A 20,072-nucleotide genomic window follows, 5' to 3' on the forward strand; every position below is an offset into this window, starting at 1 on the left:
CCTATATCAATTTCAATCACAAAGGAGGGAGGGGTGGAGTAGAGAGGGGTGTATAGTGTGGGGTGTGGTCATTTATTACATTATCTTCCAAAAAATGAAAAAAAAAAAATATATATATATATATATTTTTTTTTGGGGGGGGAGTGGGATTCTTGAACGGTATTTCAAAAATAAAACAATAAAAATAAATATTTGTGTTTTTTAACCAAGTTTAAAAAAAAATTGGGGGGGGGGGGGGGGGGTTGGGGGGGGGTAAAGTGTGAGGGTGTGGTCGTCATTTATTAGATGATCTTTAAAAAAAATGGGGGGGATTCGGGGAGGGGGCGTGTGGGATGGTTTGGGTGGAGTCTATTGTGGTATGTCAGGTAAGAGTTGTTTTGTCAAAGTATCAACCAAATCTAATCATAAATAAAGAAGTTATGGCAATTTTAGCAAAATTTAATAATTTGACCTTGAGAGTCAAGGTCATTCAAAGGTCAAGGTAAAATTCAGCTTGCCAGGTACAGTGTCCTCATGATAGCATGAAAGTATTTGAAGTTTGAAAGCAATAGCCTTGATACATTAGAAGTAAAGTGGATCTAAACACAAAATTTAACCATATATTTAAAGTTTCTAAGTTAAAAAAGGGCCATAATTCCGTAAAAATGACAACCAGAGTTATGCAACTTGTCCTTTACTGTCCCCAGGGAATAATCTAGAATTTACTATCTATGGGTCCCTGAACTCACAGATTTTAGACCAATGAGTCCCAGGCCAAAATTAATGAGTCCAACTTGAAAAAGAATGGGTCCCAAATTTTGAAAGATACCAAGTAGTGAAGAACATTTAAGTGATACTAGCTCAATAACTATATTTTGCATTAAACTTTTAATAATCTCTAAAACAGTGAATTTTGGAACCAAAAAACAAATTCAGGGTTATCACTATCTTGTTTGCCTTCACATAGGCTATAAGTGTCTGTTACATGAATGTAACCTGTTACAAAATTTCAACTTGATTCAAGTCAATGATAATATTATTGTTAACATCCAAATTGCGAGCCTGATAATATTTTGTTAATGTCCGAATTGCGAGCCGTTGACCTACCGTTATTAATAAGTTTAGAGTTATTTGTTTTGGATCTAGCTTTAACACCCTATTTCGGAGGCATTATTTCTGTATTATTTATGACTAAGTTAGAAAAAGTTAAAGTAGGCCTTCATCCGGGGACTCTAGAAAATATCATAACACACTCTATTTAAAAGGTCGATTCTAATTGGTTTGTATTATACAGCAGCGGCTCGACTAGAGCCAATCAAAAGACTTGTTGCAGTCTTCAAGCCTCATTCGGTTAAACTCAGCATTCATCGCTACACTTTTGACTCATACCCAAGATGGTTCGTACTTCTCATGATTCGCGTATGTGTTAACGGGACTTTTTCAGCAATGCGTCCGAGTGGACGCACATATTTCAAAACTATGCGTCTATTTCGATATTTGTGCGTCATAGATGCGGGACGCGCATGTAGATTATTCCCTGTGTCCCCTTATGATAGTTTGCGAGTTTTCCAAGTATGAAAGCAATATCTATGATACATTAGGGGTAAAGTGGACCAGACACAAAACTTAACCAAATTTTCAATTTTCTAAGTATAAAGGGCCCATAATTCTATCAAAATGCCAGTCAGAGTTACATAACTTTGCCTGCACAGTCCCCTTATGATAGTTGGTAAGTGTTGCAAGTATGAAAGCAATAGCTTTGATACTTTAGGAATAAAGTGGACCTAAACACAAAACTTAACCAAATTTTAAATTTTTTAAGTATAAAAAGGGCACATAATTCTGTCAAAATGCCAGTCAGAGTTACATAACTTTGCCTGCACAGTCCCCTTATGATAGTTAGTAAGTGTTGCAAGTATGAAAGCAATAGCTTTGATACTTAAGGAATAAAATGGACCTAAACACAAAACTTAACCAAACATAATTCAGTCAAAATGCACGCCAGAGTTATCTAACTTTGCCTGCCCAGTCCCCTCATGATAGTAAGTAAGTGTACCAAGTTTGAATGCAAAAGCATTGATACTTTATGAGAAAAGAGGACCTAAACGCAAAACTTAACCGGACACCAACGCAGACGCCAAGGTGATGACAATAGCTCTTTTTTTTTTTCAAAAAAAAGATTAGCTAAAAACAGTAGAGGGCTCAAAGGCTTTTTCTTTAATTTGACCTTATCACAAGTGACCCAGTTTTGAATTTGGCAGAGACATGTTCAGGGCAAAGTTTATAAGGTTTCATGAAGATAAGACAATAATGTGGCCTCAATATAGTGTTCACAAGATTCATCTTTAATTTTACCTTGTGGCCTAGTTTCTGACACTGTGAAGTTCAAGGTCAAACAAGGTTGATTTATCATGAAAATACATGTTTTGAGCAAGCTTCATAAAGATTGATCAATACATGTGACCTCTAGAGAGTTCACAAGTTTGCAATATAGCTAAATAAGGATAAACTTCTCAGCACCATACGTCATTTCATTCCATTGATCATATCCATTTTTGGTCTAGGCCGAGATATCACTTTAACATTTTTTTGGCAAGTTTCATTAAGACTCGGTAATTAATGTGGCCTCTAGTGTGTGTACAGGGTTTTACTATAGCCATATAAGAAAAACTGCCTCACATCCGGAAGCCATTTTTTCAACACAGTCATCATTTTTAAACTTGACAAATGTTCTGAGCAAGTTAAAATCATGATGATTGGACTGGGCAAAAAATGTGACTTCTAGAGTATTCACAAGTTTTTTCTTTAAGTTGACCTTGTTGCCTACTTTTTTGCACCAAGTGGTAAATGTTGACAACACACAAAGCACTACTAACGTCGAACAACAGACTGAAGATCATTACAAAAGCTCATCATAAGCACAATGTGCTCAGGTAAGCCTAAACCGAACTAAACAAAGGCTTTTGACCTAAATCATGCTACTCAATCAACAAGAGGGCCAAAGGCCCTTGGACGCTTGTCCAATACACCCAAAAAACATATGTATATAATTTTGTGAACTCAGTCCAGGCCCCGTGTTCACAAAACGATTTTGCAATCGAAAATTGATTTTAAATGACATCGATTTTCATTTTTGCCTATCAACTACAATGGAAATCCATTTTCAATTACAAGCAAAATCAATTTTTGATTGCAAAAAATGCTTTGGGAACACGGGGCCTGTCATCATCTCATGGCAACAAAATTTTATAAGTAATCATAGAAAGCCTCATTATGAGTGGCTAGCAAATGTGATTTCTGGAGTGTTTGAATGGTTTTAAAACAGTCAGATATGGAAACCTGCCCAGCCTTATGGAAGCCATGTTTCTCAATAGACTTGAAGGATATCTATCTAAGCAGAGAAATGATCATAACCAAATGTTCTGAGCAAGTTTCAGGAATATTTGGCAATAAATGTGGCCACTAGTGTTTACAAGGCAAATGCTGTTGACACACAAGTAATGACTGACAAAAGGCACTCACAAATGCTTGCCATTAGCGCATTGTTCTCAAATGAGCTAAAATTTAACGCTTTCAGTGCTGGAACCGAATTTAGAAGGCCTTAGCAAACAGTTTGGATCCAGATGAGATGCCACAGAACGTGGAGTCTCATCAGGATCCAAACTGTTTGCTATTCTGATTGTATTCTTTGAAAAAAAATTGAAGAAAATGCTAATTTTAGAAATTCAGCAGACGACATTTTAGCAAGAGACAAATTTCCCAGAATGCAAAGGTTTAAATATAGCAAAACAAACCTGTTTTATGTCTTGTAGGTTGAGAACATATGTTCTTTCAGTCTCCAGTAACTCTGATACGACTCTCTGGACATAGCTCACATAATGTCCAGATTTCTGAGATGATGATCTTGAAACAGCCGCTGACCGCTGAGATGACCTTGAGGGTGACCTTTGAACTCTGTCCAGCCCACTCTCACACGAGGTCAGATCTGAGTTAAGAGACAAGTCCACTGTGCTACAGTTTTCGGAATTCAATGGTGTGAAAGACAGAATAGAATCCGACTGGTGTAAGGATATTGACTCTTGTAACTGAAGATCCGATTGGTCCCGGTCTTGGTGGTCAATCGAAGTCTGCGAATCAGAGTCCCCAGATCTACGCTTTTCGTCTGAACACTCGGATGATTCATCAGCACTCTGTTCAGGGATTTCATGCTCTTGCTCATCGTCAATATACAACAGGTTGTCCAATTTCTCGATATCAAGCTTGCTAGAAGTGACTGACGCCACATACTCACTCAGGTTCGGACGCTTACTTCTGCGTGGCAACGAGGACGTCGATGATGACGACATGGAACTAATACTCAATGGACGCTTCTTGTTGTCTATTTCTCCAGTGCTGTCAGTGTTGTCCATTCTTAGTTTGCTAGGTTTGTTGCAGTCAACCCTTTCAGACAACGATGATTGTAAATACAATTCTCGGACCTTTTGTTGGCTGAGAGACTTCTGCTCTATCCGAGGCAACATCGGGGGTGAATGGCACTGATTGTTTTCTTCATCTTCTAGATTTTCATTGGTCTTGAAGACATTTGATTGGCCCCCGTCTGGCTGATCTTCATTCCGATTGGCTGATGCTATCTTGTCATAGATTCCTAGCAAGGTTGGGGTCAAGTCAAGAGAAGATCCTGAAATTATACAAATATGTGCAACATTAGAGACAAAATAATCAGGATAATAAATACATAACTGTAAAAAATACTAACATAAAAAAATTACATGCACAAATTGTTGATATGGTAAATCTTGAAAAGTACGGTACAATACAATTTAATGTAGATCAACATTTCGAACCTTTTACAACAGCATATTGAAACATGGTCCATTTTAAAGGATATTAAAGAGGATGAAAAAGCAACATGATGTAAATAGTAAAAAAATTTGAAAAAAAATCAAAATCTTTTAATTTCAAAGGACAAATGACCTTTGACCAAAAGGAGGTTAAAATTTGCTCACATATCACTTTTTTTCCAAATATATCCAAACTATCATAACATAAACCCTATCACTGAGGTCATTAAGAACAAAATGTCACCTAGAAAAGAAACCATAATCAAATTGTTTACATTTCCAAGTCTTTAAAGCAAAAAAGTATCAAAAAGTTCTGACAAGGTGTTAGACAGAGTAAAGCAGTTGTCAGTTGTTGGGTAAATCACCTAACCTGTGAATGCACCTGACCAGGCCCCAGTTCTCCCCTGGATCATATTGTTTGGTATGAAGCAAACAATCATTAGGCTTACATTAACAATGGCTTAGAGCAACATAAACAACAGGAATGGTTATATTGTACCTCTCATCATGACCAGGTCCTCGAGCTGGTCTTAGACTATGGGGCAGATGTAAACCCTTTACCACTTAGATACATATTGAACCCTTTACCACTTACATACATATTGAACCCTTTACCACTTGGATTTGTATTGAACCTTTTACCACTTAGATACATATGTTTACCCATTTGAAGTCCCTTAAAAAGTTAAAATTTAATGAGAGATCTTTCTTACTAGATTCAAGTTTTTAAGGCTTCATTTTCAACCCTTAGATATTGAAGAGCAGAAAACAGCATAAAAACCTGAACAGACTGTGAGTTACTCGCAGGCTGTTCTGGTTTTATGCTGGTTGCAAAAGCCATTTTCACTTGGCTCCTTATGGGGTAAAGGGAAGACAGATTTGTTGGAGATAATGCTTCAAACATATTTTAGTACAACTTACATGTTGTTGATTTATGTTTTAGTATGATTGAAACTTTAGTGTGTAAAAAAATAAAATAAATTGGGTGTGAAATCCTAATCCAGCACACCAACGCCCCTGCCTGTTAGGCAATTATGAACCAATCAAGGACCAGAGCAAGTTAATTAGGTCCCAATAACCTCCAAGGTGAGGCACACACCTTCCCAGGTGAGGCCATTACACTCATCAGATTAAACAGAACAGTAACCATGTAGCAAAACATAAACAATATCTGCAATTATAGTCTTCAGGATAGGCAAGCAGTCCTGTATTATCCTTAGCCCTTTGCATGCTGGGAAATTTATCTTCTGCTAAAATGTCGTCTGCTAAATTTCTAAAATTAGCATTTTACTTCGATTTTTTACCAAAGAACACTATCAGAATAACAAACAGTTTGGATGCTGATGAGACGCCACGTTCTGTGGCGTCTCATCTGGATCCAAACTGTTTGCAAAGGCCTTCAAAATTTGGTTCAAACACTGAAAGAGTTAGTATATCAGGAGTATCAGGCCTTATGATTTGTTGATGCACTCATTTCTCTCCAACATTAGTGAATCTTGGTCTGGGAAAACAGGGCTTAATGTAAGTACGTTAAGTGCATAAAGTGTCATCTCAGATCAGGGACAACACCTTCAACTTTTCTTTTTTTAAATTAAAATAGGTCTCTTTTTAGCAAAAATTGAGTTGAGAGGAAAAGTGTTGTCCCTGATTAGCCTGTGCTCTCATGCATTAAGGCCTGTTTTCCAACGTCATGCTCTATTTTATCATAATGATATTATTATGTGTTATTTTTCTCCTACCTAGCTACTTTTACACAAACTTTGCCACTCTTAGAGTTTTAACAACTGTCCCAAGGTAACTTGGTCATGAAACAAGAAATAGGATGTTAACCTTTAATTTAATTTACATGCAGTTTTGGCATAATTTCTATTCAGGGACATAAATCTGTCTTTGTTTATTAAATGCAGTTATCCTGTTATAAATTGCTATGGGTGGTATGTGGTAAGGGAGATGTAATTTTCTGGTTCATAAATTTTGCACTTAAAAAGTGATATATTGAAATGCATAAACACAATAAAACCCAGCAAATGATATGAAATTCTAGAAGTCAATCCAGCAATATTGTTTATGAGGGGAAATATAAAATTTTCATTTACATGACCAAGCCTACTTGGTTGATATTTCCTGTAAAGTTCCTGTTACATGTTTTTATTGAAGATAGAAAAGTTATGTAAACCCAATAAAAGTTAAAAAAAAAAAATTGAACTAAATAAACACTCATTTACTCAAGTTGGTGACTTCAACTTGGTGACGATAAGCTAATCATACTTACCCTTTTGTCCTAATGAAGTCTTCATAAGGTCAAGGTCAAATTAAGGTTGAGAACTATGGACTGATTGAAAACATCTGTTTTCCTCAAGAAAAAACAGTAATATATAGTTAAACATAAAATGATGCTTTCAATTATTTAGGACAAGGTCAAATCAACTGATTTTCCCTCAGATTTGAATTTTGAGTGTGCTAGTCTTTTACAAAACTTTGTTTCCAGTTTTGCATATTTTTTGTTTCTGTAAATAGCTATGATGTTGAAATATTCTGGCTTTCAATTGAATCCAAAATTTACTTTCAGAAACATGCAATTTAAAAATGAACTTTAACAAAACTATATTTTTTCTAGTCTTTTTTTGCATTCAATAAATCCCACATGAATGCCTAGAAGATCTGTGTGTGAAAACTACAAGACTTTAACATAAATATTGACCAATGAAAGTTGGTGTTACTTTGCAGACTACAATTTGATTGGTCAATTTTTTTCGGCGTAAGCTGTATTAAGCCAGCTTTTCACCCTGACTTGACCTTTGTAAGTGTCCAATAATATTCAAATAAAATTTCCCGCGGCTAGGTACAAATGAATACACTTCATTTATTCCATTGGCTGATTTGAGTATAACACCAGAACATTGGAAACATATCCGCGTCTTTGTAACACTGTTTTACTGCATGAAACAATTTTATCTCTAATGAAAAGGCTCAATAGATAGAACAGTTTTACAATCAATTTTCGACATAAATACAGTTTGTGCGTTCACCTTTTATTTTCAGAGAATTACCAGCGCAAAAGCGTTTATACTAAAGGCTATATTCTCATATTTAGTACTTACTTGCATTGCATTTCAACCCGCGAGGTTTCGGGTCAATTCGGGGCCAGTGTGTGAAAGTCAGAGTTTATATACAGTTCATCACCGGAGTTCGCAAAAGGGGTTGCGATCTTTTCATTGAAGGAAAAAATTGGAATCTATGCTATTTTTGTCTGATGGAATAAATAGTTCGTTTAGTCGCTTTGTCGATATATCAATATTTTAGGCACAGCTGTTGCCTTGGTCGTGTACAGTTGGCGTAAACAAGCCGTCGTTTCAGCAGCAGAATTGTTACCTAACTTTAATGCATTGCATTCCAATCCGCAAGGTATCAAGGTCAGTGTGCGGTCAGTGGCAGAAATCTTTATATAAACGCCGTCTCGTAAACTTTGTGCACTTGAAGTCTGTTTTGATCAGAAATATACTAAATAAAGATATTCGGCGATATTATTGTGGTATGTCAATCATCGATTTTTAATATGTTTTCAACATTTGCATGATAAGGACCAATTTTGATAAAATTAATTAGAAATATTTATCCATTTAGACCAGTTTATTAAGCATGAGCACAATAATTCACTATACTATAATTATGCAATTAAATAAGATTTGAGTATTGCCGGCTGACCTATATGCACTCGTTTATTTTCATGTTTCTTGTGTTTTTCTATTCTGTAAAAATAGATATCTGAGTAATAATATCACATTAAGCAAAATAAGCCACGAAATCTGGCGCAACACCCCGTAATTGATTTGCTTGTGATGGAGCTAAGAACTGCGCAGAAAAAAGGCATCCGCTACTTTTTATCTCATAGAGATAACTTTTGATCGTTCATAAACATCGACCACAATCAACGCCGTATATCTTTTTTTAAAAGATATTTCTTGTTATTTATACTCAAACTAAAAATGCTTATTGCTTGATGACTTAAAGTTTCCAGTATGTAAGCATGAGTATTAAACACGGATAGAAGGACAGGTGCTTGGAAAGTCTGACTTTATAATCACATGAGCTATCAGGAATTGTTGAGACCAGGAAGCTGACAGCTTCAACATGATAACTCTATTTCTGGAGCTTTGGAACTGGTATTTTTTTTATGCAACAGCTATTCCTTGAGGTGTAAGCACTGTCTGAAATTTGCCTGCATACAATAAATTTGTTTTTGAGTTCATGCAACACAACAATTTTTGTGGTTTACTCCATGTTTATCCCTTTCCCACTCAGAATCAAAGTTAAAATGGCTATGTGCAAACAGCATAAAACCAGAACAGCCTGCGAGTAACTTCAGGTTTTATGCTGTTTGCTGCTCATCAGTATCTTAGGGTTGAAAATGAAGCCTTTAAAACATAAATACATAAATAAAGTAAGAAAATTATTTAATTGAATTTAAACTTTGTAAGGGACTACAGATGCGTGAAAATACCTACCTAAGTGGTAAAGGTTAAGCAGTAAGTGCATTTAGAGCTGGTAAACCAGACATCCAAGGAATAATGTGAGTCGGTTAACTGACTAATGTAATATGTTGGAAATATTTTTGAAAACAGCAAACATTTCATCCGAACAAAAAAAAATCTTGAGATTTGAACAATGGCAAAAATCAAAACTTGCATAATAAACAGCGACATTGTGAATCAGAATGTACCTTTGTGACTGAAAGTAACTTTTTACACCTGTCTCTGCATTATCATTTACGCTAAAATCTATAAAATTTATAGGATTTTCTCTTAAATAAGTCTTATAAAAAATTACTGCAAAATATTTGAAACCAATATATACCTGACAACTGCAGATTATCAATCAAATAAACCAAATATTTGAAGACATTTTATCACCAGAATAGCTGAAAATGAGTGCAACATTCAACTATATGGTCATATATTTTAAACATCTGATAAACAACTGCAGCGCTAATCCTTTGATATCTTTGGAAGCACGCAATTGCACATTAGACAGTATCAAGTAAATATTAAATCATGCGAAAATTCGTCCACATGAGCATTTATCTGAATTCCACGGCTCAGCAAAAACATGAATTCATACAGTTCTAAATTAATCTTCAACCAACATCTCTATATGCACTTAATATTTTTTTATGTTGACATTTTGGTTAAATGTGTTTTAATTTGTGCTGTAAATCATCCTGAAGTCTATTGTACACTGCATTGTGAATAAATTGAATGCAGAAATTTTACAGTCATATCATAAAATCAAAAGTGAAGTGCCTCACAATTTGAGCATTAATGTTAACATTTATGAGAAAGATTTTTATCATCCATTAAAAACCAAAGATTTTGTCAATAACGCAAATTAAAGTAGATAAGAATTCATCGCAGGAAGATATTAATACATTTTTTTGTTGATCTCAGCACTAGTATTAGTCTAAAAAGATTTTGCTTGTAGATGAAAAACTTTTACGTATAAATAAATTTGAACTAAGACATTAATTTAAACTGTCATTAATTTTTATTTTTTATAACTTGAAACTTATTATCAAAAGTAAAATGATGTCTTTTGCACTATTACGTTTTCCACACTGTGTTCATTATGCGTACAAAAATAAACCAGAAAAGAGCACATGGCTAATGACTCTGTTTATCTACTGCAAATAGCGCATAAAGGAGCCAATGTTCAACTGATTAAGGCTTGTTTTGTGGTCTGATTCAAAGAAAGTCTCGAATCAATCAACTGCTCATATTGACTACACTTTAAAAAGAGAAACTTAATGTTGCAGAAATCATTAGCACCATCAAAAGAGCAGCTTTTCTGTAGACCCATTATTGCAGAACATCATACATATTAAAAGCACTTAAAATTGCACAGAAGACTTTGATTTTTTTTTAAACATTACTTTAAACAGAAGATTCTTCAAAAAAAAGTATAATAAAGGGAAATTAAGTTTAATTTTTAGCTACAAAGGGTCACAACTCCGATATCAGTCTTATGTTTATACATGTATTACCTTCCCTGAAGAAATTATCCCAGAGAGAGTTGATGTCAACCTCAAACTGAGTTGCAGCCATAATCAGTTCAGAGTATACCAGTGAGTACCAGTGAGTATACAGATTGGTTCACTTTTCATCTATCACCTGTTATACCAATTTTCCATATGTTGCATATGTCAGTGTCCATAATTGCAATGTTTGTTTACCTATATTGCCTTAATTCTATATTTCTGAATCCTCTTGGTCTTTTATTCAAACTTTTAACAATTTTTATTAATTGAATATATACTCCACATGATGCTATCTTTGTTATAACAAATCACAATGTTTTTAACACAGTGCAAATAACTTAATTTCTGATGTGATGTTAGTTTTTCTTTCACAACCCATTCTAAATACATCAAGGTTACAAAACCATAATTATTATCCTTGAAGCTTGGAGTTCAAAAGTGACGCCTTGGCCACGAAAGTGTTGGTCAAAGTTTCTGGTTTTTCATTCATACAGCCTTCCCTCCCTTACTTTTTTTCGTCTTTCATCAACATTACAAACACTCCATAATGTCAGTGGTAAACATTTTCATTTTTTTCAAGTAATTGAATTACCAGCATAGAAGTTCACTTTAAAATCCTGACCAGCCATTTTTAAAGCATTAAATCCCCATTCAGTGCATTTTAACTAATTACATTTATTGCAATTAATTTAAATACATACTCGCATAATATTTTATGGCACATTTCACATAATAGCTGATATCCATTTTATCATATACAATTCATAATGTCATTGTATAAAAATTAGCAAATTTTAGAAATAGAAATACAATCCTCTTAGATTATTTTTGTTTATCCATACATCAAACGCATGTAATTATATACTCAATGAATTAATTGCTTACTAGCCATACACAGAATTCATCTGTAATCTGCCTAATCAATTAAACATCCCACATTTCAAGAAGCATGTCACCTGTGCACACCAATCCATCTCAATTTAAATAACTCCTAGGTAGACAAGAGGGGGCAGAGGTGAGTCAAAAGCACATTTGCCTTTTTATTCCCTCCCTCCCTCCCAACTTCTTTCCCTCTATGCAAGAGTTTTTTGTTCTGTTAGACTTCTTGAACTATTCCTGTTTTCTCCAATACTCTTTTTTCAGCCCATAAAGACAAAGCACAGGGAAGTGTTACCTGGTAGGAAAGGTGCAGAGGAGCAAAAACAAGCTGGGGATTTATAAATGCATTTTCAACCAATAAAATTGAGCAGTGCTCAAGGGAAAACTGGGATTAATGCATTGAGTAAAGTCAGACATCCCAGATTAGCCTGTGCAATAAAAAATAGAAAAACAACTACAAGCCAAATGGCATAATATTGACAAGCGAGGCAGCCCCAAACTTGATCAGACTTTGGTTTTGTCCATATACAATATGGGGCTGCCTGGCTGGTCACTATTATGTCATAAGGTTCTCAGGATTTGTTTTTATTTCTTAACCCTTTATTACTTAGATACGTATTTTGACACATTTGTATAGAAAGTTTAATTTACTTAAAGACCTTTCTTACTAGATTCAAGTTTTAAAGGCTTAATTTCCAAGCCTTAGATACTGATGAGCAGCAAACAGCATATTAACCTGAACAGACTGAGAGTTACTGGCAGGCTGTTCTGGTTTTATGCTGTTTGCATATAGCCATTTTCACTTTGCCTCTGAGTGGGAAAGGGTTAAATAAGTAACAAACTCCTGTACTTCAAAAAACTAACTGTTAATATCCTGCAGTAAAGACCACCCAGACAGAAAGCTGATCAGAATCCATATCAGTTTCTCCATAATCTGCCAAAGTAAGATGAATCTACATCAGCCTATGTCTTCCTCCCTCATCACTCACTTAAACAAAGTTCCATAATTAGCCTTACAATAATACAATATGCTTATTTCGGCTTCACCCTGCAAATCGATCAACACTATTGCAAAAGTTACAAAGGCAACTTTTTGCAGGCAGAAGGTAAGCTATCAATAGAATAAACCACATAAAGTGCATGAAGAATTCTATTTTATTTCTCAGATTTCCTTATGAGATATTGGACAAAAAACAAAAACAAAACACAGTATGGTGCATGAGAAAATGTGCTGTTTTCATTTCATGTGTTAAAGGGGCCTTTTCACAGATTTTGGCATTTTTTTAACTTATTCATTAAATGCTTTATATTGATAAATGTAAACATTTGATCATAAAAGCTCCAGTAAAAAAATCAAGAAAAAAATTAAAAAAAGGAAAAGAACATTGCCCAGAGTAGATTTCGAACCAGTGAACCCTGGAGTCCTGCCAGAGTCCCGAAGTAAAAACGCTTTAGCCTACTGAGCTATTTCGCCGAGTATACATGTTTTACGTATTTTATACGTTATATAAGCAATCTTCGTAGTTTCACAAAATTTAACGACAAAAACAGAACTCTCCAAATTATTCAATCGTTTCGCGTTGCAACGCTTTATAATTTTTAGGTTTTAAAATCGTCAAAAGATGCATATAATGGCTATATTAGAGCATGGTTAATGTTCAGTAGTACTGTTTCCTCACAAATATCATAACTAAAACAAAAACTTACGAATCTGAAACAACTTTTTTCAATTTTGTCAATTTACCAAAGCGTGAAAAGATCCCTTTAAGGAGGATTTTTACATTAATTTCTAGCAGGGCCTTTCCTTAATTTCCTATGATGTTTTAGCATCCTAGCCCTAGGGCAATGGAAGTATGACATGAACATACCTGAGGTGATTGCAAAGAAATCATGGGGACAAGCAAATAGTGATTTATGATATGTGAATAGCAATGTAGGTCAAATGCTTGTTGTTTTTTTTAATCCATTTCATGCATAGGCCAATACCTGGGGAGCCTGCAAAAAATCCTGGGGAAGGGCAAATATTTATTTATGATATGTAAATAGCAATAAAGGTAAATAATATCTTTTTTATAAAAATGCATTTCATGCATAAGCCAATAAAGGATTATGTCATGGGGAAAAACTTGTGTCATTAAATTGATTACAAAGATAATTCAGGAAGGCTTCAGAGAAGCATGCAACACTGGGGAATGATAAAAACTGCTATAAAACATGCATTGACATGGGTCCAAATGTAATGACATGGCACTATTGGGGAAGATCAAGGGGATATTCAAATTTAATTATAAAATATGACACTTGATTTTTTACTGCTTTATTGATACCCTAATAATTCTTTGGTTTTAATGTGATGCCAACGTCATGCTGGCAAATTACTTGAGCATGCATGGCCATGGCGGTCTAACCAAACAGTCTTGTATTTTGCGTGTGCTTACACGTACGAGTGCATTTAGTCACGCAATCAAATGCAATACTGTTAAGCACAGCGAAACTCGATGAACAAATCAATGAGATTTTTTGCAAATGAATAAGCATTTAATTTATTTATAATAACAAATAAACTAAGGAAGAGTAAAATAGATCGGTGAACGAAGCAGTTGTCCAAGAACAGGCAAGTGTACAAATTCATATCAGGGAATTAAATCAAACTAACACTGTTGTTTGCAATCACTTAAATCGAACACACGTATGCAGAACACAGTAGAAATAATAGCAGTTATCATCTGAACAGAAAAGTAAAGTTCAAGACAGAAGAGGTATCATCTAGACAACAAGATCACTGCATAACGACAGCCAACGCTCAGCTGCGAGTGCAGTTTTGAAAAAAATGAAAGCTTGTCAGAATTTTTATATTTTTTTTTTAAGAGGTCACAGTGACCTTGACATATGACCTAGTGACCCATAAATGGGTGTGGCGTGTACAACTTATCAAGGTGCATCTTCATATGAAGTTTAAAAGTTGTAGGTGGAAGCAGTTTGATTTTAGAGCCCAATTGTTAAGGTTTTAGCACGGCGGACGACGAGCTGGCTATGACAATACCTCGGGTTTTCTCCGAAAACAGCAAAGCTAAAAATGTATAGTTTAAGTTAGAAGAGTGATCATTCAGAAGAAATCATCATGTACAACAGTTTTCACAAGGGCAGAAAGGTAAAGGTTAAAGAAAAACAGAAATGGCATGAACAGGAAAGTAAAGGTAAATGTAGAACAGAAATCATGTCATTGTGAAAAGAGAAGTATAGTAACATTGAGGCAGAACAGAAGACATAGTTGCACAAAGGAATAAGTCAAGGAAGAACAGTAATCAGAAGGTTAGAAAATTAAAGGTAACGAAAGAAAATAAATCATCTTGACAGAAAAGTATATGTATAGCCTGAGAACATAAATGATATTTGCACAAAGGTATAGGTCCAGACAGAACAGTAACAACAAGACTATTGGAAACTCCACCAATTTTTAGCAATATTTTTATGCCATAGCAACCAGAATTCTTGACATAGGAACAAAATGAAATGACGTGCATAATCTCCATATTGCCATCTATCCATCTTTCAAGTTTCATGAAAAAATATTTAAAACTTTAAAAGTTATCGAAGAATCCACCATTTTCAGCAATATTTCTAGTCTATTTGTTGCCATAGCAACCAGAATTTTTGACGTAGGAACAAAATGAAATGATGTGCATAATGTCCATATTGCCATCTGTCCATGTTTCAAGTTTCATGAAAAAAATATGAAGAAGACTTTTTGAAGTGATTTCAGGATCTAGTAAAATGTGACAGACAGACTCACAGACATACACACAGAGCGCAACCCATAAGTCCCCTCCGGTTTCGCAAATGAATAAGCATTTAATTTATTTATAATAACAAATTAACTAAGGAAGAGTAAAATAGATCGGTGAACAAAGCAGTTGTCCAAGAACAGGCAAGTGTACAAATTCATATCAGGGAATTGAATCAAACTAACACGGTTGTTTGCAATCACTTAAATTGAACAACGTATGCAGAACACAGTAGAATAATAGCAGTTATCATCTGGACAGAAAAGTTAAGTTCAAGACAGAAGAGGTATCACCTAGACAACTAGAGCACCGCATAACGACAGCCAATGCTCGGCTGCGAGTGCAGTTTTGAAAAAAAACGAAAGCTTGTCAGATTTTTTTTTTTTTTTTAGAGGTCACAGTGATCTTGACATATGACCTAGTGACCCATAAATGGAAGTGGCGTGTAGAACTTATCAAGGTGCATCTTCATATGAAGTTTAAAAGTTGTAGGTGGAAGCAGTTTGATTTTAGAGCCCAATTGTTAAGGTTTTAGCACGGCGGACGACGAGCTGGCTATGACAATACCTCGGGTTTTCTCCGAAAACAGCAAAGCTAAAAATGTATAGTTTAAGTTAGAAGAGTGATCATTCAGAAGAAATCATCATGTACAACAGTTTTCACAAGGGCAGAAAGGTAAAGGTTAAAGAAAAACAGAAATGGCATGAACAGGAAAGTAAAGGTAAATGTAGAACAGAAATCATGTCATTGTGAAAAGAGAAGTATAGTAACATTGAGGCAGAACAGAAGACATAGTTGCACAAAGGAATAAGTCAAGGAAGAACAGTAATCAGAAGGTTAGAAAATTAAAGGTAACGAAAGAAAATAAATCATCTTGACAGAAAAGTATATGTATAGCCTGAGAACATAAATGATATTTGCACAAAGGTATAGGTCCAGGCAGAACAGTAACAACAAGACTATTGGAAACTCCACCAATTTTTAGCAATATTTCTATGCCATAGCAACCAGAATTCTTGACATAGGAACAAAATGAAATGACGTGCATAATCTACATATTGCCATCTATCCATCTTTCAAGTTTCATGAAAAAATATTTAAAACTTTAAAAGTTATCGAAGAATCCACCATTTTCAGCAATATTTCTAGTCTATTTGTTGCCATAGCAACCAGAATTTTTGACGTAGGAACAAAATGAAATGATGTGCATAATGTCCATATTGCCATCTGTCCATGTTTCAAGTTTCATGAAAAAAATATGAAGAAGACTTTTTGAAGTGATTTCAGGATCTAGTAAAATGTGACAGACAGACTCGCAGACATACACACAGAGCGCAACCCATAAGTCCCCTCCGGTTTCACCAGTAGGGGACAATAAGACAGAAAAAAAGATAAAAATATAACCAAGTTATTGTTATACAGTTTCATGCACCGAGCAAATCCTGCAAATGCAACTACACATACTGAAATTGTGTTTATATACAAGTATGATGACAACCTTTACTTTTTAGATACAAACTTTGTATAGCAGCTAGTTTTCAAAGGTTACCATACTTAATGGAATAATAATGTCCATGAAAACAACATGATAAAATATGTAATTCAATGAATAATAATAAACTTATTTACATTTAAAATATGTAATGCAATGTCAATAAGTACCTCTTTCATGGGTAATTTAATATTTTTCTCAGTCACATTTGTTAGACCTTCAGTCAAGTATGGCAACTTCAAAAGATCTTACAACTTCTTTGGTAATCACTTATTATGTTTGCATATTAACATGGGACTGGGATATGAAGTAAATGATGTCAAAGTGTACCTACTCTGACCCAAACTAATCCAGGCACTTTTGTATTCAACATGCATAGAGTAGTGTGCTACATTTTGTTCATTTATCAAAATCAATCTTTCACACCTGTGGTGGTAATTGATAAATATATACACATTTGCAAGATCAATAGACCTTTTGCATAAATAATCCAATGTATATTCAGATCACATCACTTTAATTTTCAAACGATAAATATAACTGTGAAGCAAGTTGCTTTTACATTTGAAATGAAACATCTGAAGGGTCAAGTCCAAAACTGTTGAATCTCCTTAAGCTTTTGCCACTTAGAAGTGTATTTTGACACATATGTAGTCCCTTAGAAAGTTAAATTTAATTTAAGACCTTTCTTACTGGATTCAAATTTTAAAGGCTATGTATTTTCTAATTTTCCCTATTTCCTTAGATACTGATGAGCAGCAAACAGTATAAAACCTGAACAGACTGCGAGTTACTCGCAGGCTGTTCTGGTTCTATGCCCGTTACCTTTTTTACTTTGCTTCTGAGCGGGAAAGGGTTAATATAGCTCGGTTGATCACTGTCGGCTCGGGTACTACTTACATGTACCTGGTCGATATTAGACTGTACCCGAGTTGTATTCCCGACCTACATATTACCGTTTAACGATATTGTTTATCTTAAACAAACTTCTCTTTTAACAAAACTGCATCGACATGCTTTTTGAGTTTAAGTTTCGATAATTTAGAGGCCATTTAACATAAAATTTGATATAAATGTCAACATAATTAATTTTTAATTAAAAAAAAAAAGCTGACAATGACCGATTTAGCGTTAAAATTCCCGAGTACGTTTTAGTATATTTGCCGTACCCGGGGTTCATGTAAGTATACTTAAGAGTACCCGGGTTGCATGTAAGTAGTACCCGAGCCAACAATGACCAATCGAGCGTTTATATATGAGCCAGGGGTATTAATGCATGTGCACAAAGTATCATCCTACATAAGCCTGTGCAGTCCGTTCATACTAATCTGAAACAACACTTTCTGCCAAGACTGCTTTTTTTTTACTTCATTTGAACACAAAAAAATCCATTTAAGTGGAAAGTGTCATCCCTGATTAGCCTGTGCAATCTGCAAAGACTAAGCTGGGACAATACTTTATGCTCATGCATGAAGCCTGGTTTTCCCAGATCGATGCTCAATTCCATACAAGACACAGAATCACACTCAACTCTGGCCATATAGAGTTGTCCTTGTACACTCAATTCCATACAAGATACAGTTTCACACTCAACTCTGGCCATATAGAGTTGTCCTTGTACACTCAGTTCAATACAAGATACAGTTTCACACTCAACTCTGGCCATATAGAGTTGTCCTTGTACACTCAATTCCATACAAGATACACTTTCACACTCAACTCTGGCCATATAGAGTTGTCCTTGTACACTCAATTCCATACAAGATACATTTTCACACTCAACTCTGGCCATATAGAGTTGTCCTTGTACACTCAATTCCATACAAGATACAGTTTCACACTCAACTCTCGCCATATAGAGTTGTCCTTGTAAATACAATTTCTGGTATAAAATATGAAACATGTGATTGATAATTGATAAACTGAAATATACTGCATGTTTAACATTCACTATTTAATTGCAAATACTTTGTCCTGGTCGACAACGAGAACAATTTATAAAACACTTGATAATCATCATAGTATGAATAGCATGAATAGTGAAATGTCTGAAATTGAATGTTTACTGTCAAAAGTTTTGAAAGTTGCATTTGTGAAAGCTTGCTGTCACTGACTATCAAAGTATTGAATAGCAGATTTAACAATTTGATTGATGTAGAAGTTCAATACTGGTGACATGCAGACGAGCAGACAACCAATGTCAAGCAAAGCAATGTGTCACTTAAACAAATTGCTCATTGATTAAGTTACTGAAATTCAAGAACATGCCAAATTTAGACAGTGTGTGTTTACAATAAAATAAAAGGTCTTCATCATTTGTAATAATCAGTCCAAGATCTGGCAAAGGTGGCAGGACAAATGGCAGATCAAACATTTATCACCGTCTGCATCACTGTGATAAGGTCTGGGTAAGATTAGATCAGACTTTAGTCTAGTTTGTCTAAAATAGTCCCCTAAGATAAATGTGGAAAATTTATATAAATTATGGTTAAAATGTCTCAAAATAATGTATATTTTAAATACAGAAATGTAACAAAAGATGATCTGGTCGTTTTCCATATATGAAGACTTATAATTCTAAATAAATCACAAAAATAGCATAATACCCGAAAAGATCATTTTACCACGTTAGAACATTTTACTTAGTTTAATGTAACTTTTTTGTTTTCAGTAAAATAGAAAAATTAGCCGGGCAATATATTTAATAGCTGACAATTCGGATTATAAATGTCTGTTATTTTATTACATATGATTATTTAATTACCATTTTCAGTCTAAACATGAGATGTGTTTGTCAGGAACACAATGCCCCCTACTGCGCCACTTTGAAGCCATATATTTGACCTTTGACCTTGAAGGATGACCTTGACCTTTCACCACTCAAAATGTGCAGCTCCATGAGATAAGCATGCATGCCAAATACCAAGTTGCTATCTTCAATATTGCAAAAGTTATGGGCACTGTTAATAATTCAGACGGACGGACAGACTGACTGATGGACAGACTGACGGACAGTTCAACTCATGCCACCCTACCGGGAGCATAAAATATGAAATTTAGTATAC

At 34.7% G+C, this 20,072-nt stretch overlaps 1 protein-coding gene across 8 annotated transcripts in view; it reads right to left on the reverse strand.

Annotated features, from left to right (window-relative positions):
* Positions 1–20,072, reverse strand: part of LOC127874777 (pleckstrin homology domain-containing family G member 1-like) — a 290,411-nt gene that overhangs the window by 18,544 nt on the left and 251,795 nt on the right. For 7 of the 8 annotated variants that reach the window (XM_052419389.1, XM_052419390.1, XM_052419385.1 and 4 more), the window contains one exon: positions 3,774–4,657. In XM_052419389.1, coding sequence (XP_052275349.1) covers positions 3,774–4,499 — 726 coding nt within the window. In that variant the 5' untranslated portion in view covers positions 4,500–4,657. Of the gene's footprint in view, positions 1–3,773; positions 4,658–10,857; positions 10,998–20,072 lie in introns of those variants that run through there. The other variant, XM_052419386.1, reaches the window with a different exon arrangement.

The sequence above is a fragment of the Dreissena polymorpha genome, chromosome 3 (genome assembly GCF_020536995.1).
Source record: "Dreissena polymorpha isolate Duluth1 chromosome 3, UMN_Dpol_1.0, whole genome shotgun sequence".
Lineage (NCBI taxonomy): Eukaryota > Metazoa > Mollusca > Bivalvia > Myida > Dreissenidae > Dreissena > Dreissena polymorpha.